The sequence below is a fragment of the Ornithodoros turicata genome, chromosome 4, assembly GCF_037126465.1.
Source record: "Ornithodoros turicata isolate Travis chromosome 4, ASM3712646v1, whole genome shotgun sequence".
NCBI lineage: Eukaryota > Metazoa > Arthropoda > Arachnida > Ixodida > Argasidae > Ornithodoros > Ornithodoros turicata.
In genome coordinates, this window is record NC_088204.1 from 66,590,786 (window position 1) to 66,616,077 (window position 25,292).

At 43.8% G+C, this 25,292-nt stretch overlaps 1 protein-coding gene across 1 annotated transcript; it reads right to left on the bottom strand.

The window, feature by feature from the left end:
- Nucleotides 1-1,248: 1,248 nt before the first annotated feature.
- Nucleotides 1,249-25,292, bottom strand: LOC135391743 (SEC14-like protein 1). Its single transcript, XM_064622165.1, has 14 exons — nucleotides 24,875-25,292; nucleotides 20,115-20,264; nucleotides 19,096-19,227; nucleotides 18,901-19,029; nucleotides 15,928-16,135; nucleotides 15,197-15,318; nucleotides 14,282-14,471; nucleotides 14,126-14,214; nucleotides 13,976-14,046; nucleotides 9,814-10,114; nucleotides 8,362-8,505; nucleotides 7,372-7,686; nucleotides 6,820-6,968; nucleotides 1,249-4,778 (listed from the first exon to the last, which is right to left on the bottom strand). Exons 1-14 carry the CDS (start codon nucleotides 24,935-24,937, stop codon nucleotides 4,685-4,687), a joined length of 2,157 nt encoding a protein of 718 aa, XP_064478235.1. The 5' UTR covers nucleotides 24,938-25,292; the 3' UTR covers nucleotides 1,249-4,684.

Genomic DNA, 25,292 nt, shown 5'->3' on the forward strand with positions numbered 1-25,292 from the left:
ATTTTTCCTCCATCACAGCGCATGCGCGGGCTCTTATCCTCCTCTCCCGCCTCCCACGTATTTCCTAGCTGGTTGGAAAACAGACGCGAGGAAAGAGGTGAATTCCACTTATCTTTCCTCCATCACAGCGCATGCGCGGGCTCTTATCCTCCTCTCCCGCCTCCCACGTATTTCCTAACTGGTTGGAAAACAGACTCGAGGAAAGAAGTGAATTCCACTTATTTTTCCTCCGTCACAGCGCATGCGCTTATCCTCTACCGCCTCCCACGTGTTTCCTAGCTGGTTGGAAAACAGACGCGAGGAAAGAGGTGAATTCCACCTATTTCTCTTTCGTCAGAGCGCATGCGCTTATCCTCCTCTCCCGCTCCCACGTGCTTCCTAGCTGGTTGGAAACAAGAGGTTCATTGCCCCACACAGTGGTTCTCTTAGTTTATCGGACTTGTGCCACTCGAGAGTGGACTCTTCTTTGGCGAGAAATGGAACAGTGCCACGGCGCGACAGTCGTGACGTCATCACCGTGGCAGTGACTCCCGTTCTGAAATTCGCAGAACACGAGATGTCCGACCCTGCGACTTTCCTCTCGGTGCGGGTTGCTGGAGTACGACGACTCTCATACGTCACGACTCCGACTCGCGCGCGGGTCGGAGCCCATTTTCGCCAACCCAGAGTCGACTCTCGAGTTGCACAAGTCCAATAAACTAACAGAACCACTGTGTGGGACAATTACATTAGTCGTGAAAATGAAATCCCAACACACCACGGTCCGCTGCGTCCCTGCTCAACACCACCTAGACAGAAGGCCGTCGCAGCTCCGCGTAACGTCATCCTACTCAGATGGGCGTCGGCCAATTACAATAAAATGGCGAAGCAGACGACACGCGCTTCATTGGAGACACACCATCCGAGTAGCGTGACGTAACGCGAGGGCGAGGGGATATTGGAGAGGCTTTCTGCTTCTCACGTCGTCGTCTGCTAATGCATGGAGACCTCGTGTTAAAACGCAAAGCACAAACAGAAAGCACCGTTGATGTCGCTTTTAGATAATCTCCTCGGTAGTAAGCTACTCTACTAGTCCAGCACAGTTGACCAAATCATAAATGCAGTCATACTGGTGAATGGATGGAGTTGTATGAATTCATGCTCTCATCGGAAGGCTCCAGCTTCATAGCCAGGCATCAGTAACAGAGAGGAGAGGTTGTTCACCATTGTGCTTGGCCCTACTTGGCAAACATCTTGATAGACATCATACACATTTTACATTTTTATTTTCCACAATAACATCCAAACAGCTTGGATATACTTTCAGTCCGTAACAAGACCTCCACAGGAGGCCCCAACCAACCAATCATGTCTTGGACAAATTTCTTATCGCTTGATCCATGTGTGGTAAGTAAGACTAACCCTAAGGTGGGTTGCAACAGCACCTCCCAGCAAGTATCTTCCAAAACTTCCCGACAGTCCCACCACGAGGAAGCACAAGTTCATCTTTCACGCCATCACTAAGAAATGTTACCCAAGGGATCCAAAACTGTGCCAAGGGGAATACAGCAACACAGTCACTGTAACAGGGTTTTGTCACAGAAGTAAAATTTCAGCATGTCTGTCGCAAATCCCATTACTAGCATGAGTTATCAATAAAAGTACATTTTTGGAGTTGCAGGAAAATAATCGCCTCAACATTTATTTGTAAAAATACTCGCATGGATAAGGGTAAGTGCTGTAAAATCCCAAGTCACTTTCATCTTAACCAGCATTCAATAGGAGAGATGGCTCGAATTCCTCATGGTATCGAGCAAGTGCATAGGTGCAAGTCATGTCCAGATCTAGGTGCAATACAGCATGCGTGTTACGTAGGCTGAAGAAGAAGAGAGGAATTGGTCTTTCAGTCCAGCTACGTCAGAAAACTGCACACGAGGGAAGCTGCTTCAGATTTTACTTTTCAGGTGAGATATGCAACATTGCAGCCAAATAGTAGTCGTTGACAAATGCAAACTTTGTTGACGCTAGCTTGGTGCATTCACTTGTACGTTGTTGTTGAAGTCGTATCTCACCTCGCATTAAACAAGCGATGGCTTTTGGTCAGCGATCTGCATTTACTTTGTGAAGAGACACCGAGAAAAGCTGCTGCACGGACTTTTTGGAGTTCTGCACGCCTTATAATCACCAAAGCGGCCATTAGCCTTCACTTCACAGCAGAGAATATGCAACGCCCCCAGTAGATAGTTACTGCACAAAGCCTGTTTTTGCCCCAATCGGCGAAGTCCTGAAACAAACGGCTCTTCGATTACTCCTGATCTTGTTACATGCCAGATTTACGTGCATGACCTCAGACACAACACGAAATCATCTCAAGCTGCATAACGAGATGAATATGCTACCATAAATAAATAAAAAGAAACTGATGTGTAGGTGGCTCTTGTTTCCCTGGGTACATCTTTGGATCCCTCATGCAAAGACACAGCCATCCCAGAAAGCTTAAATTACGAGAAAATCCTTAAATCACAGGAATGTACACACACAGGTAAAAGCATGTAAACGCATAGTAAAACACATGTATCGTACACGGCACAATCGTACATCACTTCAAGTTGAAACCTGCGTTTAGCAAAGCTAAACGAAGCACAAATACTAACGTTCAGCGCTCCCCTCCGAAGCAACCGCGCAAATGATTGCACCACTGAAAGCCCTTCTGTCCGCAACACCTCTTGTGTAAAGGGATCCGGCTACGGCTAAATAGACTGGCACCAAGATTGACTAAAGCCACGGCAGGCTCGAAGCACATGAAAGCACCATACGTTGGAAGACAACGCAATTTATGGATCTCATAATACTTTGACACATCCTTAGTTAACCACATTCTAAGCTTACTTGTAGCGCATCTAGCTAAGCAGCTGGCCGAAACGAAAAGTCCAATTATGATGCAGAATAGCCTATCTCTTTCTGTCAACGGATACAACTCTCTGAAGCACAGTGTATCTGGATTCGAGAACACATTTTAACCTGCTGCGATCAAATTCTAAAGCTGCTGTATAATACTAAGCACTGAGCTGCTAGCCTACCTTGTTTATTCACTATTAAGTACAAGAATACAATAACTCGTGTGATATTCGTTCTGAAGTCCTACAGCTATGTCTAGTAGCCTCCAACAAACCAGCCCACTTCTACTTCACAAAGTGCAGCAAAAGTTACTAGGGAGCACAGTGAACTGCGCTGGGCGGATCAGCCAATCATAGCCGTGCCCTACAGACTAACTTTCACACTACACATGTACGACTGCACTGCAAAGTATTCAACAGCTCAATAGGTATGTAATTTTTGGACAATAACCCACTCCTGTGCCTGCAACCAGAGGATTAGATATGTTTAATTATTAGGTACTAGGTGAATACTTCCTTTTTTTTTTTGTAACTCACTGGTACGTGTGGTCATTTTATTGCAGTAATACCACCGGAGTGCAGGCACAAAAGTTATGGCTAAGTGTTTTTGTTACACGTCATGACTGTCAACAATGAGCTCGAGTTACATTCTAAACCTCATGCACACGTACACTATCTATACACACTAGCGGAAAGGATGCTAAATTATTACACGATCGTTTCATACATGACTTGTCTGCGTCTTTTGGATCGCCCAATTTCAGTACTTAATCCCTGGAACAGAAATGGTTGTAGTTTTCAGGTCAAATCTACTGCGTGGTATGCAGAGATTTCGACCAATAATGACGTCAAGACTCTCGAATACAAATTATCCCTTTACTAAACTAACCTTCTAGCAGACTACACTTTCAAAATGGCTGCGTTTTAGAGTCATCAGAAATGTATTTCACAGCAGCAACAGCTCTGAAACACCATGGAAATATTTCCCAGAAAAATACTTTTTTCGCTATGCCCGGCTGCTCAGAAGGTTCCCCCAGTCCTTTAGAACAGGACAGGGTCGCCACAACAACCTGCAGCTCTCTGAATTGAAATAAACTTTTTCGCTATGGTCTGCTCGCACAAACCGTCGCATCAGACCGACATTGTCAGTAGTGTACGTAGAACACCTCAGACAGACATTTTGTCAGTAACACTTTGTTAGATGAAGGCCGTCGGTAAACAATGACAAGGTGCTACCCTGATTCTTGATTATAAAGCCAGGGTATTAAAAAAGATCCCTGCCTCTGCTGTGTTCTCCTTGTACCCCTGTATATCCACATAACAAATCAATGATTTTGATTATCAACCATCATCAATCAACGTGTACGTATTCGTAGCAAACACGCTCGCGAACAAGGTTCAGGATTTAGGGTAGAGGACCAGCTGTACCTTCGTCTCTCGAGAGAGAGCTGTCCTCTCCAAGCAGATCTGCGTCCCCGCGGCACTCGTGAGCCCGCTACATAGCTGAGCAAACATGCACGCAGTCGCAGGTAAAAATTTTCACCAGGTACAATATTTCGTGTAAAAACTACATCTTCACAGACACAGTGCCGCCACTCAATCCAAAGTGCACTCAAATGGGCTAAAAACACGAACGTAACAACTTGTCATCTCACTGACACGTAGACTCTGTAGAAATTTCTTCCGCGATGTAAGACGACAGCGTTCTTCGCTGCGCGCGTGCCAGCCAACAAGCGGCGTATGCATCCCACACCATAGACGCCAATCGTCGGTGAGCTCCATCCGCGACTGCATTCGCTGTTCCGCTATCACCTCGAAGGACAGGAGCTCAGTGCCGACTGGTCGCTTGAGGAGTGGGTCGTGTTGCCGCTATGAGATGACTGCAGGCTTGACATTGAACCCCTGTAGTAAGAGAATAATAAATGCAAAAAATAATGTCACCGAAAGAATTGTGATTCACGTTTAGGCTCCTCGTGTCTTTGGATGTTACATTTTTTTTTTCAAAAATCGGGGGAAGGTAAGAATCTAGTTATTTCAGGAGCTGTAAAACATGGTTTACCATGTTTTACAACATGGTTTAGTACATGTTTGATTATCGCCCTATTTTAATTGGGCGATATTCATATTAAAAAGCAGATTTTTGAAAAAAAAAAAATAGTAATAATAAGAAACAACCCCTCTCACTTAGTGGTAGTGCTTACTGCAAAGTATTTTACAGGTTTTACCATGAATGACAATGATGCACATTGGGGGTAGAAACAGGTTTTACCATGTTTAACCCCGAAGCACAAGGCTTTACTCACATTGTAACGCTCTACAATGAGAGCTACACATGAAGCTGAAATTCGTCTCAAAGTGAAAAACTGGGCATGTTGGTGTTGATCTTGCATGACGAACTAACACTGGGAACGGCACAGAGAGAAGCAACTGGCCTGTCGTCTCTTCTCTTTGTCCCGTTCCCAGTGCCAGTTCGTCATGCAAGCTGAAATTGGGTTTTGTTTTGGCCGCAAACGAGCTACAAAATTTCATTTCAATTTAGCTCTGGTGGGAAAGTGCTTGTTCTGTGGTATTCCCATCTTCTGTGGTCACTATATACATAGAGATGGTACCACTTGAACACAGTAGCACGATGAGGATTGTTCCTAGCGATCCTGTATAGGGACAAACATATATATAGTCGCCAAATAATTTTTCTGAAATGATGAGGTCCGCGCAAAAGTTTGAAGAATCGAGTAGTGTGGAAGAACAAATTTGACAGAAAAAAGAAAGCTTTATTCAGATCAGTGTCCGGAAAAACTTCGTCATCTTGTCATCAACTTGTCATCGTTCAGTTCGGCACATGACTGCATTATCCATGTAATTAACATTCCGAAATGTCTTGGCGGCAGGGTTTTCCGAGCCTCCATTACAAAAATCACTATGGATACAGCAAAAAAGCAACTGGTGCCATGTGCACCAATTAAGATAGGAAGGTGGGCTTGTTGGTATGAATACATTGTGAACGCTAGGAGCACTGAAAACATAGAGACAAGACGAAGGGACAATCATAAGCTCCGACTGTCAACAATTACTTAACACACGTACAACCAGAACTTGCAGTCACTGTATCTTTAATACCGGAAGAGATAAGGTTTCTGGAAGGTAGAATAAAAACTTGAAAGAAGTGTAGTGCAGTTCAGGGGAAGCAAAAACAGGGATGTGGAAAAACGAGTTTACTGGTTTCTAAGGGTGTGCGAATATTGAAATTTTTGAATATGAATATCTGCAACATTGTCCTTCAAATATTGAATCGAATATCAAATATCTCGTCATGGGATAAAGGCTTCCAAGAGTTAATTAAGTTAACGAAGCCCAGAAAACGAGCATCGTCACAGTTGTGTTCTGCTTATCCTTAGAAAAATGTCCCAAAGTGCTAATAAGGAATATGTATCGATATATTCGCTAAGCATAGGGCATAGATGCTTATATGCACATATACAGTAAAATTATTTTTACAATGAAACAATGTGCTGTTCTCATGAGGCAAGTTGAAAACTGTAAAAAAAAAAACTTGCACTTCAAAAATCTGTCATGCACAGTGAACACCTGTTTTGGCATAGTACGTGCTGGCCAAACAACAGACAGAGTGGAAGTAAAGGACAATAACATGTTCAGAATGTGGGATGGTTCAGTGATGAGCACATCTCAGAAGGAAAATAAAGGTGGCAAGTGCTCTCTTGTTGCACTGACAGTGCCTTCCGCATCAATTTAATGATCGTCGGATTTTTCAGACTGCCGTATTATTCGGACTTTTTTTCCGGTCACCGTCAAGTCCCGAAAATCGGTCGACTATTGTACCTTTTACACCTTTTTGGCTCTATTAAAAGCTCCCGCTAAACTTGTGACCTAGTCCGTTTACGTAACCGGAACCGTAAAAAGAGTAGTATGAGATCACATCACATACCGATAGTCCTGTGACTTGAGCAACTCGTAGTAGTACATCACTTTTCCCTTGTGAGGGGCCAAGGGGAACTCGAAAGAGTGGTGGGGCAAATTGTCCATGTGCCGCCACTGAAGGATGTAACTCCCTGCCGCACCGGTTACATGCGAGCCCTGCAGCAGAATAGGACTCGTAATACATGAAGATAGACACACACACTGTAAGAACTGAGTAAAAAAGAAGAATGAAAAATAACAAAGACGGTTAAGAGCATCAACTGTTTACTATATACATAAAAAAAAAAGACTTTCGTGCGGTAGGCTGCACTTCTTCAGGTTTGAGGACCTGTTACAAGTGGTGAAGCATATATCAAAAACCAAGTCACATGGTACAAGAGAAATGGGTAAGGGTGAAGAGAACTACAAACAGAATACAAATATCAACAAAAATGAAAAACAAAACGCAATCAATAGGAGATGGCTGGACAAGGTCAGACAGACATACAGAGGAGTCGGAGTTGTACGAAGAAAGAAGAGAAAGAGAAAAAGAAAGAGAAACGACGTAATATGCTCTCACCTGCACACTTTCGCCATCGTGGCACGTGATGGTAGGCTCAACAATCTTATAATCCTCTCCCGCAACCCAATTCTTGGGAATCGCCGACGGAGCGGAAGATGATTCAAGCGAAAGCATTGCCAGAGGAAGTGGCGAGTGAGCACATCCGACAGGTTCTCCGTCCTCTTCTGCGTCCCCGCCTCCACCTCTGTCACCGACTTCGGCCCGTGGAGGAAGCTCCCGGGTCGTGTGGAATACCGTAAAAGCCACATCCTCCTTCATGATGTCGAAGTCCCAGCAGATGACGCTGCCTTGGTCTTCAATTTCTATCACAACCTTGAATGCAGTAACAGTAGTACATGTGACATGAGTACTGAATGAAGTGAGAATGATTTTTCTCAGTTTTCAGTTGATTTCATTTTATTTCCAGACTTACAGAAATGTGGTCCAGGTACGAAAGAGTTGATACCAAATACCCCCTTGATACCGAATACAACGTTTCCATTCATTTTGCGCGACTAACTAATCTGTAAATGATGACGATCGCAAACCGAAACCGAAATGCGAAGAGGAAAAAAAAAAACAGAACTCCATACTACGGCGGTTCGTCCAGAGGCATGACATCACCCAACATTGTCGTCTGCTTCCAAGCCTGCATTCTACCACGTTTGTCAGATGCCGGATGATGTCACAGTGTGTTGCTTTCAGCGCCTTCATGCTTCACAGACGTGAAGCGCTCGCTTCGTAATAAATTCGTTTGAGTAAAATCTGCACAGTTTTGGGCCGAGATATTTCGTACACATGTTCCTGACATCCCAAAGATTACAGATATACCATAACCTTTGTGGTGATTTTGGTGCGGAGTCCCACTTTAACAAATTGGTGGCTGCGATTTCAGTGTGCCACGTCAGAAAGGCAAACACACAGACAATACAAATAGTGCAGTGATCATCAGTGCATCCGACGAGAACCAAAACCTACAATGATTATGAAGGAAGGCAAAGCACCTACCTCGTGCACCTGTCCTCTGGTAATACTGACAGAATGATACATGGTATCATCAAAAAGGTGGAAGCCCTCTGCTTTCTCCCTCTCGTAGTCCTCCTCGGACATGTAGAAGTTTTTGGGAATGATGCCTCCGTCCGGAATAGACGTCTGCACAGTAACCACACGCGTATTTAATTAACGCAACACTCAGTATGTTACAAAATAGGAATGAAACGTTTTCTTCTATGGCTCACACGAAAACAAAGTTGCAACACATGAATTCACGGTAGCGTCTCTTTAGAACACTGAAAGTGCAAAACACACCAAACTCTACATCCCTGAAGGGGGTGCAAAACACACTTCAGCCTTTATGCAATTCCCTATATTTTTAAAATCCTGTAGCACCACAAGGAACTGCTCAATATGCGTGAAATATGTTTCAGATGGCAGATTTTGGTGATTACTAGCGACTCATGAGGGTACATTTTCAACGTGAAAACTTGAAAAAAAACTTAAAAAACTTGAAAACGTGAGAGGGCGCCGAATGGCAAGCCCTAGTAGGTTGGTTGGACAAGATAAAGCCAATGAAGAAAATTTGGATTTACGCCTTCACTAGACATGTCTATCTCAGTAACATCATCACCATCTTCACTTAAAGTTGAGGATGGCATTTCTGCATCTCCCATGCTCAAAGATACTTGCAATTGAAGGCACGCATATTGAAAGATTAGCCGTTTCAAAGCGTCTGAAGCGGGCCGCTGAGTGTCGGGTTACGGTCACGGGCAAACATGCTCCACCATCCCGCACACGCTTCTGCGCATGCGTCATGATGGGCGCGGGAGCACAATGTTCCGCTGTATTTCTGGTGCTCGAGACACGGCAAGTCTCAAAAACCAGGCACGTTTGAAATGAGATACCGTGAAATACGTCGAGACGCTGCTGGAAGGCACTGCTCGTCTCACTTGACAACCGAAAGCACGCTACGTTCGCCAACTTTGTCATGTTGTGCTATAAGGTTTGTCATAGTGTGTTTGTCCAGTGTTTCTTTCCACATTTTGTACTTTGAGTGACAGTATCGTCCATCGCGTCAGTGGGCCATCACTCGAAAGTGTGCGGAAATCAAACAAAAGCACCGCAATAACTTCGGTAGCACTGATGGCGTTGCGGAAGGCAATCGCCACGGTCGCTGAGACGCGTGTGCCAGATATCTGCGTGCGAAAACGCGGTTGCGCAAATTACGCGATTTTTTGTTTTCTCGTCATTTTTAGTGCCAAACTAGAGGTGCGCAAATTATGCGATGGCGCAAAATACGCGAGTAAATACGGTAAACGTGTTCGAAAAAAATTGGAAACGCGAATTTTTTTTTATAGTCCGAATTACTGGTCGGCGAACATAATACATAGCAGGGTCTTTACTTTCCCCCCTTGTGGTTGGAGAAGCGAGGACAGAGGGTCTGTGACCACCTCAGTTACTCACCCTACTTGGACCACCAAGAAAATCTGGAACGAATGTCGGGTCGACGAACTCCGCGATGGGCGCGTGACAATCCCCTCCGCCAAAGAAGGTGAACTTGGTGCGGGTGTTGTCGTTGATGAAGGTTCCCACCAGGGCCCAGAGGATCGGGAAGACTCGCGGAGCGCGCACGACGAGGCAGCGTCCCATCGTTTCCGGGTAGTTGGCTTCGACCATCTCGATGATGTGCAGCAACGCGCGCATGCCGGGCCGCCAGAGATGGCGCATGTTGAGGCCCTCTAGGTCGAGCAGGCAAGTCCACGAGCTGAGGAAGTTAGCGAGTGGTATGTGGCGTGTTAGCGAATGGCAATGGTGAGAGGCAGGCTATAAGGATGCAAACCGTAATGAATAGAGCCTGAAGTTTTCGGGAAATATTTTTTTCTAAATTCGGGGGGTTGAAATCGGGTAAATAAACATGTGCACTAAATTCGTGCGAATTCGTGTGAAAAAGCTTCCATTACGCTAAAATCTGGGAGAAATTTATTCAAACTAACTGTGGCGGTTTGGTACAAACGGTGATGTAACTGCATTTTTCTGCCAAACAAGTAAGTTGGTGCATTCCTACAGACATCCCAGAGAGGGCAATTTGCCTGGTAAAACTCGGGTTTCACCCTAAAGAGGCAACCTTCAATTCAGGGTGCAATTTCGGGGAAGAATCGGGTAAAACCCTAAAACTTCAGGCTCTAATAATGAACAATGGTCAAGCTAAAGTGATATGTTTTGTTAAGGTTTGCGGAATAAACGTATCTGTTAAGGATAGCGTTTCCGATTTTCAGCATTTATTTTTCCTGCGATTTGGGGATGTTTGTCGGCATCTATGCGTGTTCCATTTTGAAAAATCGAATCTTTGTGGCGCCAGGGTTGAGAGTAAAGAATAACCACCCCAATTCAAGCGCTTATTCTTACATCGCAGAAACGCTATGCAAGTTGTTATAGTAGTAGAATCTCGATGATATGAATCTATCAGGGCAGCTGAAAATATTCTTATCGTGCGAAATTCGTACAATCAGAAACGAAGTAGTGGAAGAGTAAACAAAAGTGCAGGAAACGCATACTTGCTACGTATATTTTCTCTCTACTCGCATCAAAGAAGTTAGTCGGAAGTTTTTAGCGTTGCCTTTCCTGCAAGAACGACCTGCAGACACTTTATAGCGCACGAGGCGAGAAAAATGGGTGGAGCCGCAGCAGAGCCACGAAACACCACGTTGTTTTCGGCGCAAGCACAGGCACTGCGCACAGCATCTCGGCTGTTCGTATCATGAATCATGACCGGGACACCGTTTGTTTCATCACACTCGTCTTTGTCGATGTCCCAGTTCCGGTGCTTCAATCACCCTGCGTCGGCAAGGCGAAAGATTGTCGCTTTGTGGTCATCCCAGCCGATTGTGCTTGTGTAGCATTGCCGCGCTGCATGTCGTCTGGAGCACTGTACAGTCGCCGTCCGATTTTTCGGACTCGGCGGGGATCGCGCAAAAGTCCGAATAATCGAGCAGTCCGAAAAAAACGAATTTCGCTTCAAAATAAGCTTTACTGAGCCGTAATAGACTGGAAAATTTGTCGATGCTTTCCTAACGCGCTTCCAGCTCTGCCTGATGACATCAACTTCTATTTCCCGAAGCGACATTTCGTCAATATACACTGTCAGAGGCACCGCCGTCATCAAGTCCGCAAGTCGGCTTCACCTAACGCATGCGTGCTGTAGGTGAAGCTCGCTTTACAGCGCTGTCGCGAGACTCGCGGGCGGAGAGCACGTGCTGGGCTGTTGGCCAAAAACGAAGACGCAAAAGCGTTACGACAGACCTCTTCTACTCAGAGGAATGGAAAATGAACAATCAACACTGCCTACTTTTTGGGCTCAATATTTTAGTTGGTTGATTTCTTTTGATACGAATTTCGGATGATACCAATATTTTCCGTCACCCCAAGAGAGAAATTCGCTGGTTGGGCAAACAGAGTCCGAAATATCGAGCGACGGAGCTGCACGGCGTCCGAAATTTTTACGTTCTTATACATGAACTCTATGGGACCCGAGGCCGTTCCGCGAACGAGTCCGAATAATCGAGCATGTCCGAAAAATCGGGGTCCGAAAAATCGGTCGGCGACTGTATTGTTTCTTGCAGAAGCACGAGAACTATGCACGGCGTCTCGCCTGTTCATATCATCCACCACGGTCCAGAAAAGTGTTAATACTATCCCAAAACGTGCTATCACACATAGGGCGCTCCCGCCAGGCCTTTGAAAAAAAAAATTGTATCATCTGTGATCGTATCATCGAGATTCTAACGTATATTACAGTCTTCAGCGCCAATGCGCTTGCGATCCACGTCGAACTGCAAATCACTCTTCTTGTGCGAGTGGTTTGCTTGTGCTGCACACACCACCTTTCAGCAAATTGCAAAAAATGAAACTGAGCGGCGCAGTCAGAGCAATGCATTGGGGTTAATTAGGAAGAAATTGCACTGCCAGTATGGAAGGCAAAATTTTCACTGAATGGTGCTTTGCAACCAATCGTTTCAAAGGGTGAGCTAACGATGCCTGTTATAATGTGAGGTCATCCCTCACCCGAACAAGAAACAATTAAAGAAGAATATCGTCTCAAACGGCTCTTGGTTAGAACGTGTAATACAGTCGCGGAGCAATATTTCGGACTCAGAAAATTTTCAAATTTTTCGGACAAAGCTCTTGGCACCATCAAACTCTCACTACTCAGCTACTTAGGCTCAGCTACTCAAGCTAACTGTACTGATTTCGCAATAATGGTGATGTACTAACTGCATTTGTTGCCACACAAGTTAGCATGCATTCCTACAAATGTCTCAGTGAGGGCAAATGAATTGCAGGTGTCACCCTAAAGAGGGAACGTTCAATTCGGGGTGCAAATTTGGGAAGAATGGGGTTAAATCCTAAAACTTCAGGCTCCTTACAACAGTTACTACGCTCATGGAAGTGTACCACAAGAAGGCTACCCTAACAGAAATTCTCCGCGATGTGCTATCCTGCGTCCGCGCGGTGAAGCAGACTCGTGTTGACAGTTATTTCGAGTCAGTGGGAGTGCCCCAATAAAATGTTTCTTAAAACATTGCAGATTTAAGCCTTTGTCCAAAAATTCGGACTGCTCGATAACTCGGACCGATTTTGCTGCTCCTTCAGGTCCGAAAAATCGGTCGGCGACTGTACAATTTATTTTCCACTGCAGGTGCGGGGGAGGCATGAGGCAAAAAGCCGGGAAAGGCTAGTTTGAATGGTTTACATTCCTGATCGAGATGTTAAGAGTAACAGTTCTTCAAATCCACAGGACATAAGGGACAGGGCAATACTACAACGATATAGCTACCCGGGTCTTGCGGAAGGAACAAAGAAAGAGAGTTGTACAATTCATGTGAAAACTGGTTGGAACCAAGTCACGCATATTCTACCTGTACCAATAAAATACGTCGGTCTGACATAATATAAGAGAACAAAAGTGGAAAATTTTAAATAATAAACTGAAAACATAAGGAAAGTTGGCCGTAACGATGCCTGTATGGGCATCAGCAGCAAAACATGTGAACAAAGTGCTGCCTGGGTCCTTGTCAGACAGGCCGGACACCCAACTTTTAATTGTGTTTTCTCATGTTATGTCAAGCCGATGCAGTTTATCTATGAGAACATGTATCCTGGCTTTTGGTCTGTCTTATCTAACACATATTAAGAGCCTGAAGTTTTAGGGTTTAACCCGTTTCTTCCCAGAATTTGCACCCCGAATTGAAGGCTGTCCCTTTAGGGTGAAACCAGATTTTTAGCCGGCAAATTACCCTCACTGAAGAGTCTGTAGGAATGCACACTAGCTTGTTTGACAGCAAACACAATTACATCGCCGTTTGTACCAAACCAGTACAGTTCGGTTGAGTAATAGAGCCCGATTTCTCCCCGAATTTAGCACACTGGAAGTTTTTCCACCCAAATTCACATGAATCCCACATGCTGATTTCCCCCCCCGATTTTTACCTCCCTAATTGGGGAAAAAGTATTTCCCGAAAACTTCAGGCCCTACACATATTCTACAGCACATGTCACAAGGACTTCAACTATCGTGTCATTTCTGCTCCCTTTGTTATTTTTGTGGCTGCACTTCGTGTTCTCTCACCTTATTGGCTTTCCGAACTTTACAGTCGCTTCCTCGGTCCGCCTCAGTCCTTCTTCGCACAAATGTAGAGTCTGCATGTGAATTATGTTACAGCGCACATAATGTGAACAACCCAATATCAGGTTGACACTTTAATGGCATTGTACTTACAAGTTTAACAAGCCCCTGTTCTCCTATAGATTTGATGAAACCCTTCATGTCTACCTGACCCAAACGTAGAACGTACAAAGGCCGGCCATCTGCAGAGGAAGACAGATGCCGCGAATGTAGCGGGTCACACGGAAAGATGAGTCAGCGACAGTTCACCTTTGTCGTAGTGGTGCCAACCACCGGGAAAGTAGTCTTTGACTACTGCAGGTAGTTCATAGCTGCTGAGCAACCTGTCGACTTGGTACTTTTTTCGCCACACCAGAGATTGGCACAACATCTCGCGAGCCTTTTCCAAGTTGAAGTCTTGAGCTTGCAAGAACCGTACCAACATACGGTCGTTTGGAACCTAAACATTTCCAACACAGATTTTAATAAAATACATAATCTGACTGTTTGCATGTCCCAAAACGAAAGCAATATGTTCACCTGCACTGAAATCAAAATATAAGTTCTAAACCCTGTTCAACCATAAGGGTTAGTCTAGAATGTGAACATCATTAGCTTTTTCATGCTATCTTAGATGCTGGGCTTGCAATTTTCTACAGTGTAATACTTCATTTGTTCTAAAACGGCTCACTACATCTTATGCATAAAAAAACATCTAAAGCTACTGTAATACCCTTTAACTTCGTGGCCCTAAATTTTCGTAAATCAAGTAACAGGGACATATTGGCGACCACTAAATTTTGCGAGCTCCTCCTCCTCAGTTTTTCAATTTTTGTGTGCCCTTAAAGTAAAGAAATTCACGACAATCAACGTCTCACGAATTAAAAAAGTTTTACGGTATATCTGTGGTTCACATGCTATATAAACCTAATAAGTTCATTTCTGTCAAGGTCAAGTTCAACTGTCAAGTTCCCATCCATGCCTAACATAGGTGTAGAATCGAAGCAAAAGGTTCCTCTTACATTAACTTGGAAACAACCAAATATGCAAGCAGCACTCGAGTTCACCTAAAATTACAGACTGCAGCCCCGAATTTTCACTCACATAATTTCTTAAAGGCACATCACTGATAAAAAGAAGAAGTTGAGCTACCAGTTCCACATTACTGCATGTATTTTGATATACCTTTCCTTGATGGGCTTCCGCCATCCACTTCTTCAGCATGACAAGACAGGACTCTTGATATGGTGTTAGCGACCCCAGACAACGCTCGATGTACTCGGATTCAAGTTTCATGTTGGCATCTCCTGAGCAGGTAAAACGGTTGGAAACTTTTATGGGCATTCAGATGTTTTATAACCATGTGAAGAATGCCACACTAAACCATGCGAACTGATTTTAACATATCTCTGCAGCTTTACTATAAGTAGAGCCTGAAGTTTTCGGGAAATATTTTTTTCTAAATTCGGGGGGTAAAAATCGGGTAAATGAACATGTGCACTAAATTCATGCGAAATCGGGTGGAAAAACTTCGATTACGCTAAAATCGGGGAGAAATCGGGCTCAGTTATTGAAACTAACTGTAGCGGTTTGGTACAAACGGTGATGTAACTGCATTTTTCTGCCAAACAAGTAAGTTGGTACATCCCTACAGACATCCCAGAGAGGGCAATTTGCCTGGTAAAAATCGGGTTTCACCCTAAAGAGGCAACCTTCAATTCGGGGTGCAAATTCGGGGAAGAATCAGGTAAAACCCTAAAACTTCAGGCTCTCACTATAAGCAACCTCAACACCAAGTGACCTGAAGTGGCAGGTAAATCTCAGTGACCCTGCGACACTCAAAGGTACATCTTCTGAAGTACCTACTTAGTAGCAGTTACGTGAATCTCGGGGGGCTCCCGAGAGCAATAATTTACCTGCGGCAATAAGGGAGTCTGCCGCAATGGTGGGCAGGGACACCTTCTTCTCCGCTTTTACCGGCTTCTTCACCTTTTCTGCAACCTCTTCCACCAGCACGGCGGTCTTTGCATTCTCCACCGTTTTGTTTTGGTCCTTGAACGGAGGGATGAACGTGATCCCCTCTTTGAGGAGTTCGTTTATGTAGTATTCTATGATCTCCTTGCCCTGCATCGCAAAGATTTAACATGACACACATTCCACATACACTTCTTCCACGCTGGGCTGGATGCGAGTTGACAATAGAACTCTTTTTAGACTTGTTAATGCAGAGAGCGGCAAGTTGATTATCATACTTGAAGTATAAACAAAATCCTGTTTCCTGAGAATCCTACCTAGTTCATATCGTGCATGTGCCTCACACTCTCCCAAATATTCTTTCTCTGTGTGACGTGGATGCATCATATAGAACTGATAATTAATCGTAACTTGCCGCTCAACGTCGCGAGAAAACTAGGATCATGAGCGACGCCACAGTAGTCTGTTTGTGGATCAATTTCGCTCACTTGGGTGTTCTTTAATGCACACCGAAATCTCGGCACACGGCACACTGTATTTAACACCCCTTGTGAAGGAACTTGTACTAGAGCACTGCACGGGCTCGGGCTTACCCGAGCCCGGCCTGTGGGCTGGGACGGGTAATGCCTTCTTTTTGCGGGCCTGGGCCAGGCTTGGGTTTCACAGTATGGGGCCAGGCCAGGATGGGCCCGAACATTGCGGGTCCTAGCGTGGGCTCGAACCTGTGTAACCCCACTTTTTGCTAGCCACGGTTAACTTTTACGAGGTGCTTCACTGGGGCGGGCCAGGTAGCCTAGAAACCGCTCGGGTTCGGGATGGACAGGGAAACGTAGAAATTATTCTGGCTTGGGCTGGGCAAGGTACAGAGTTGTCAGGCCGGGCTTGAGGCGGGTAAATAAAAGGAACGCCAGGCTCAGGCCGGGCCTGAGAATGCCGCCTGTGCAGTGCTCCAACTTGTACCCTCCTGCCACCAAGTTGCTGGCGTCCTCAACCAGGATCGAACACAAACCCTTGGGATCAGGAGGCAGACATGCTACCAACTGATCCACCGAGGCCGGTATACAGGATTTTTTTTGTATCCGTTAAAGATTTTTTAATAAAAATCTGTTATCTGTTTCAGAGTTTTAAAAAAATACTGTGAGAGCAGCACTGATGCCATTTTTGCGAGTGGGTTACAGGGCCAGACGGACGTCCTGTGGGAAAGAGCATGTGATTACTGGACCACTAACTAGCTACAACTCATTAACTAACTTTTTAATTACTGAATTTTAGATCCGCTGATCCAATGGATGACGGATCTTAATGGATTTTAGAATCCGGAGTATCGCAGAAAAGCGACACAGCGGAATTGGAGACTACTATTACTTGAATCCACCCTCTTTCTCAAAAGTCCTGAGACGAGCACCGAACTTTGAGACATAAATTGCCAAACTTTGGTATGCGAATGAGCCGAAACCAGAACTATCAACTTCTCGAGAGCAAAAAGAGGGAAAGAGAATTTGCGTCGCCGGGCCATGTGTTTTGTAGCGATTCAGCCGGGTGGAATATACACGCTGATCTGTTGGCCAGATAGACCGCTTTCCGAACAAGATAAGCCGAAGCAATGTCGCTTCTGCGCTCGACAAGTGTGAAGTTCTGGTTTCACCTCATTCGCATACCAAAACTTGGCAATTTATATCTCAAAGTATGTGTTCATTTCAGGATTTTTCAGAAAGAGTGTGGATTCAAATAAGGGTTACCTCCAATTCTGCAGTGTCCTGCGTGACGCGCCCACAAAATGGCGTCAGTGCTGCTCTCACAGCGCTTTTTTTAAAATCGGTAACAGGAAAAAAACACTCTGTATATTATGCAGTGAAGTTATATACAAGGCATCCACTGAAAGGATGTCATTCAATTCTTAAAAATATGTTTCACTACATAAAGATATGAAACTACTTGGGATGCACTCACAGGTTTTTTTCTACACATTGTGGCACTTTGCATTCGTGCCATGCACTAAGCTAATTTTGTTAATTGAACTTGCAAATTAGCCAAGCAAATGTAATTTTTTTTTCCATGAGTTTGAAAGCTTATACAACAACACACATTCCAATCAAAATCATGGGATATTTTTCACAAGATTTTTACAAAAATTTGACAGCCCAAAATCAGTCACTGGGCAAAGCATGCTCGGTGAAATTTGTATTTGTGGAACTCTTGGCTCCGCCTTTATCAAGGCAAAGTGGAAACACTGACACAGTTTTATTTTTTTCTAAGGCCCTGCCACCCATCATTATCAGTGGCTGGCAGCAGACGACAGACATGCTGATAAAGGCAAAAGGTAAGATTGCGACATGGTCTGTTTTCTTCTTGCACGGGAGGGAGGGTATTTGGACGAAGCCAACAGTTCCATAAACATAAGTATCAGCGAGTGCATTTCACGCAGTGATGGGGTTTTGGCTACCAAATTGTAGAAATTTTGTGGAAAAACCCGGTGATTTTGATTGGAATAGCATGTTATGGCCATAGGCCCCCAAACTCATGAAGAAAAATGCTACCTTTGCTTGGCTAATTTGCAAGTTCAATTAACAAAGTCAGCTTAATTAGTGTGTGACACAAATGCAAACTGCCGTAATGGGCGGCAAAAACCTATTAAATTATACCCTCTCATTGGGCAACCTGTATATAGTTATTATTATTAAGTTATTATATTGTACGTAGTATCGTACAATTAATTTATATTTTGAGAAGTATGACAACATAGTGTGTGCAATCTGTCGCCTGTCTGGCAACATTGCTCTTTCAAGGCACATTTCAGTCACCTCAGCCTAGCTGCTAGCAGCCTTCCACTGTTGGAAGTTCAACATTCATTTTTCTTAGTCCACAGTTGCACCAACTGTACCAACCCATCCCAATAAAACACTGCATGTGATTACCTTGGATATGTTTTGAGAGTACTGCTTCATGGCCAGCTTCTCAACTGCATTTTCGAAGCCAAAGAAAGACTTGACATCCAGCGAAGCGCTCTGCTCAAAGCAGGTCCATTCGGAGTTCTCCGGATGTACCTGTCGATTGCCCGGAACATTCTCATTGGAGAAAATGTGTTCTCTCGCACTCGTGATCGAACTCACCGAATAGGTACAGTTTTCTTGGATTCCGACTCTGGTGGAGAAGCTCTCATTGTAAGCCTCGATTTTGAGCACTCGTGCTCGACGATCGAGGGAATTCTTTTGAACAAAGTACACGAAATCCACACCAATAATCTGCAATGAACATGACAAAAGATGGTATGTATGAGACAGATTTTTAACAAATTTAGCGCAAAACACTATGGCACATTCTATTAGAAAAGGAATGGGTAAAATAACAAATGGCACGAATGATAAACCTTTCCTTAAAGGGGCACTAAAATGCAAAAACAAGTTCACTTCAAATTATGTTACACTCTATGTTAATTTCGCTTGTGTTGTCATAGTCCAAAACTTTGATTCCGTTGCGAAGCCACAATCAGAATTGTACCACCCTTTTTTGCTTTGACATTAAGCAGTGTACGTTGCTTCCGCTCGTGCATCAAGTGTACATTGGGTGCTTTTAGTTCATGCTGCATGTGTCACACCATGGAGTAGTTCTAGCAAAAAACATGGTGCGAGTTACGAAGCGGACTGGTGTCACTGTCCGAATGCCATGAACGTAACTGTTGTCAGTGGAACATTTGTGGTAACTACTGTGGGCTACAATTCAGCAAATCAGTATTGAAAAATGCAGCAATGCACATCATGCCGCGCACGTACGGAACACTACAACCGGCTCCGTTCCAAATTCACGTGCGCTTGATAGGGATGTGCGCACTTCTCTGCTGTCTCATTGGATGCCACCAATCTTTGGTTGCCGCCAAAAGACGCCCCTGTTTTCATTGCATCTTTCTTTTAAATGTTAGTGCTGCATGAACTAATTTTGATTGCACTATACTAATTAAAACACGGCCTTTCATTTGAGAACAAGTTGTTTCTGCATTTTAGTCCCCCTTTAACAAACAATTTGCAAAGAATTAATAAATGCACAAAATCATCTGGATGTTGCAAAACACTTATTACAAAACTTACAAAACTACAAACAAGATACAACATTAGAAAGCACTGCTGCCAATCACCTTTTTCAATAAGTAGGGTGCATCAACATTGAGTCTGCAGCGACGTTCGATTACATGAACGGCACCATCCTCGCTCTTAAATTCGGACATTGTATCGCTTCCCAGGAAGACAGGTATCATAGGGCACGTTGGAAAACGACGTTCGTATGCCTGCAAGAAATTGCAAAGATGAACATTGGCGATTAGAAAACCAGCTGCATTTGTAAAGCACAACTATGTCAAAGACACCAGTTGCCATTTGAGGTGCTTTAAATATGACTAACAACTTTCCCAATGATAAAGCAGATTTTTTGAGCAGATATATTTTCATTATAGTACCTATCTTTGGCAGAGCTTGGAACATATAATAACTTTTGTCTCGATATTGATACGAGCAACACAGTGTCAAGATGATCATGGTTTAATGAGGAAGAACGGCCACACGTCATCATTGTCATTGCAATATATACTTACACCTTATGTATTTAAAAGTAGCTGTGAATAGAAGTAACCATCCATGCTCCGCAAAAGCCAAGGTTTTCACTTTTATAAAACTCCACTGACTTTACTAACCATGCTGTTACACATCACTCCTGCTTCAACAACAGACGGTATACAAACAAGAGATCTCTGTTACGATCATGTCATCACAGTACAATCACCGAACTGGTGTCCATGGGCACACAAAACTTCACAAGATGCTTCAAAACATAAAAGTTGGAAAATGCATGAAAGTCAACTGGTAGCATAAACATCTAGGTAGTACCAAGTGGCATTTAACTGTGTCGCATATTTTGTTCTTCACTTTTCTGATTGTACAGTTTTGGACATCAATGACAAATAAGACACTTCATTTTCTTCGTCGTGCAAGGATATGCGATAGAATGAGGCACAGCTATTTATTCGATGAAGCAATACTAATGTTGGTCTTATTAAATGTTCATTGATTGTACTTTCGTTTAATACTTAGGCCAATTTTAGTATATGAAGAAAATGTCATTCATTTAACTATTTATTTAATTATTAAACTACATGAGCTGTCAAGTTATCCCACGTCTGGAAAAGTCACATTGAAGATTCCTCAGAACGTGCCAGGCACAGTGCAACGTCGATTGCAAGCTTGCATCTGGAAGTTATCACACACACCAAGGATACGGCACTGCGAGAGACTCAATCGCTCTCTCTCCCAGTTCCCTGTTTACCATCCTGGCTTCACTTATCAAGATCCGGAAAAACATTTCCAGGAACCGCCGAGGAGGATGTACCCAACAATCGCCGTTCGTTTATCTGGTTTTGAGTCAGAGACAATACGAGACCCACATTCGTCAAACAGGGGCAACAACCTTGAGGATTTTTACGCTCTCCCATTGTGCCCACGTACTACCACTGACTGACTGGTCCAGTCCATCACAGGTGTTCCACTGAGCGATGCAAGCTGTTATTCTTGCGCTTCTGTGCTTCCAAATGCAGAAAGTTAAGTTTGACCAGCCCTGACCAGTTGTCATTAACGTTCACACTTAGGAATGACGACCAGCACGAATCTGACAGCGAGGAAACGAATGTTGTGACTCTTGAGAACGCTCGAACTGCACAGAGAACGGCTCTGTCGTTTTTTTTAGCAAACGACGAATGTTTCTCAAGTTAACGTCATCATTAGGAGCCGATTGGAGCCGAATTTTACGCAAATGACGATGGACACTTTCATATGCCCTCAGAAATAAACAGAGGCGGCTTTGCTGGCAGCTCCTCTGCTGGAGTTTCACCTATCCGGATCCAGCACTATCCAGACATTTGCACTGGATTTAGCCAGTGTCTGACAAATGAGGGACAACTGCATGAATTATCATCATAAACAACACGTGTCTCTCTTTATGGGAAGGTGCAAGGTGTACCTGTTTCCATGATAACTGTCTGCTCCTCTGCAGGAATATTGGCCCTTTCGGGGTCGCACACTGTCTATCGAGCACTTAAAGCACTTTCTTTTCTTTGTCAATGCTACTACCACAAAAACAGTGGGATTTGGAGACTAGTGTGGCCTTGTGTATTGAATATATGGACTATAATATTACAAACAGTCCAATAAACACACGTGGTTGTACATGGTTTTTCAACCCCCGTTAATGCCTTTAAATTCACCTTGTATAGCTCTAAACAGTTCACAAAAGTTTCTAAAGAGCCAATAGGACAAGAAATGCTGACCATTACCATTATTGACCGGAATGACCATCCTTAGCTGCACACCTACGTAAACGGTTTTAACAAGTTTTGTTGCGAACTGGCTCTGTTACTTTAACTGTATTAATACGCAACATTTTTCTGTCAATTTGTTGTATACATATGTGTTTTTTTAGTTCTTTTTTTTCTTTCTCTATCTCTTCTTTCTTCTATCTCTATCTATCTTTCTTTTGTGTGTGTGTAACTTGTAGTTTCTTTTGTACCGTATGTACAGCTTGGGACAAAAGTTTACAGAACAATGGGGTGTTGCATTTCTCCATTGCAGCGAACCCTAACAGCAAACAGGAGCGGAAACACACACTGAAAGGTGGATAGCATAGCCTGTCACCCGCTTCTCGTTCGATCTCTTCCTGATAGATAGCAGGTGGCCACTCCGGTGAAGAAATACGCCAGCGCAGTGTTCAGTAAACTTTTGTCTCAAGCTGTATCTTTTATGTATGCAGACATTTTCAGTGACATGGTGATGCAACCACATTCCACCTCTTGCAATGTCCTTGTGGGCAGTTGGGGTGCTCACATAAATAAAATAGATAAATATATATAAATAAATAAATATATAAATATTCTTCTGGTAAAGAGCTGACCTCCTCACGTGGTACAACACTGTCATTCCTCTAGTGGCCTCAACATAGATTGTTTGACCTCAACATGACTTTGAAAGAAGTCGAAAGCAGACAACCTGGACACATCAATGACAGCTATGCAAATTCAATGCATCAAGCATCTATTTAATCGTGCTTGCTGCACACAATGAGGTTCCTTCGCACATACATTATGGGATTTACAAATCATTGTGTCGTCACTGGCTGACGAACAATACAGGCACACAACAATGGATAGGGAATTTTTCCGCACGTGCAACACGTCAGACATCCCGCACAGGAAAACGACCTGCAAAATTCCGCAACGTCCTGCAACGTGTGACGAGAATTGTGACAACAAACGTACGTAGCCACGAAGTTACAAAAAAAGCATACAAGATAATGTCAGGAAGATCCCATTCTTTCCTATGTTTGCAGCAGATATCCATGCATTTGCCTTTAGGGCTTTACCTATACAGGAGTGCTCCGTCTTTGTTTTGTGGAGCAGCTCTCTGAGAATGGCAAATAATTATTCATTTTCATAATAATTATACCTGCTCGGTAATAAAGTGTAACTAGCTATACAGCTCCAAAAAGTAGAATTTCATTACTTGTCAGCCATTTTCCGGCATAAGTCGGCCTTCTCGCATTTGATATCGTGGGGAAAACACTTTCGAGATTGTGTTTTCGAGTACCAAGCTTCTGTATTCTCATAACAAACAGCGGATCTCAAGCACAGTTCAGATTTCACAATGATAAATGTGAAGACATAACGCCGCTACGTTAACTCTGCAAAGCAGCGTGCTGCCGAGCTGGGCAGAAAATGTGCACACACCTGCATATTTTATTATTACTACAGCCTGTTTCATAATCTCCGAGACATACATTGAAACGCATGTACAAAAAAATACTTAATTAAGGGTATGAGAAACCTATAATCATTGTTTCCAATCTTACATTTTCATAAGTTCCTGCTTATCACTTCTGTACTCAATTACTTGTAGATTGCCTCAGTCTGGCATGTTGTCAAAGTTACCTATTGCCTAATGTGTTGATGGCATGTGTCTACACTTCTTGGACATGAAGGCACCAAAGGAAAGAGGGTTCATAAAAGGCTTTTACGTTGAGCGTTTCATCAAAATGAAAATGTTGTATGTCAAGGTCCATGTTACAACAATATGTTGCATTTTCATAAGAATAAAAGACAGAAAAAACCTAAGGAAAAGAGTAAGTAAGGAGAGTGTGAGGAAGTGAGGTCGCGTAGACAGTCAGGTCTGCAAAGTGTGCAGATACAAGCCTCATACATAGACCAGTTTGTGTAAAACCATGCTCCAGTTTTGATGGAATCGTAATCAGGTACAAAACAATCCTTGTTTCATTGTTATTGCCAACTGACTTTCGCTTTTGCTGTACTTCTGAGCCATAACAGCTAATAAACTAAAATGCTTCCATCTTTTGCGAGATTAGTATTGTCAAAGCTCATTCTTGGTCATTACTTTCTTTCGTTTCCGTGAAGCTTTCAGCATTTTGCACCGCACATTGCCAAGCCACACGACAGAGCACCCTATCATATAAGATCGAGGTCCCAGTCACGGTGGCCTTGACTTCTGGCGGCAGTGTCATGCACCATCGACCTCGGGTGTCCAAGGTCTCTCAACCGTGTTACTGGCACGACAAGGGTAGCTCATGTTCAGCGTAAAGGTAGCGCTCGGGAATGTTCCTCGCTTCCAGCACAGGCAATACGGTTGACAAGTACCCATCGCCTGAGCAACAGGGAAAGTAACCCACGCGACAGCTCAAACGGGTTTCTCCGCTTGCTCCTTTAAGAAGAATAACAAAAAAAAAAAAAAAAATTGAGATCGAACAGGTACGCCTCAGAAATAGGGCAACAGCCTGCCACAGTTTGGGCAGAAACGCATTCACGCGACAAGGCTGAAGAAAACGATAAAAGTATTGCATCCTTACCGCCATAACCAACTCAAACGGGTACTTGTAAACCCTGATTGGAGATTGGTACTTCTGCACCATGTTGAGGCTGGATTGGATGCCGCGTCTTTGTCCTGACCTATTAAAATCCTATAGCATATCGCCACATTCACAGCTCAAGGTGCACTGGCCAGCAGATGACGAGGTTGATGTCTTGTCCGTAACCCTAAGCACATATGATCGCTATCACACGGAGGAGGAAATCACCGTGGCACAGTGTCCTAGTGTCAACCGGTATCAGATGCCAACCAGCTTGGACCGATAAACGCATCTCACGTCCTTCAACATGATCGGTGGTGCCGCAAGATGTGCGGAGCCTCCATAGGAAAAGCAGCAACCAGTGAAACTTCCTCATCGGAGAGGAGAAAGAATAAAAAAATAGTAATAACGATGAAAA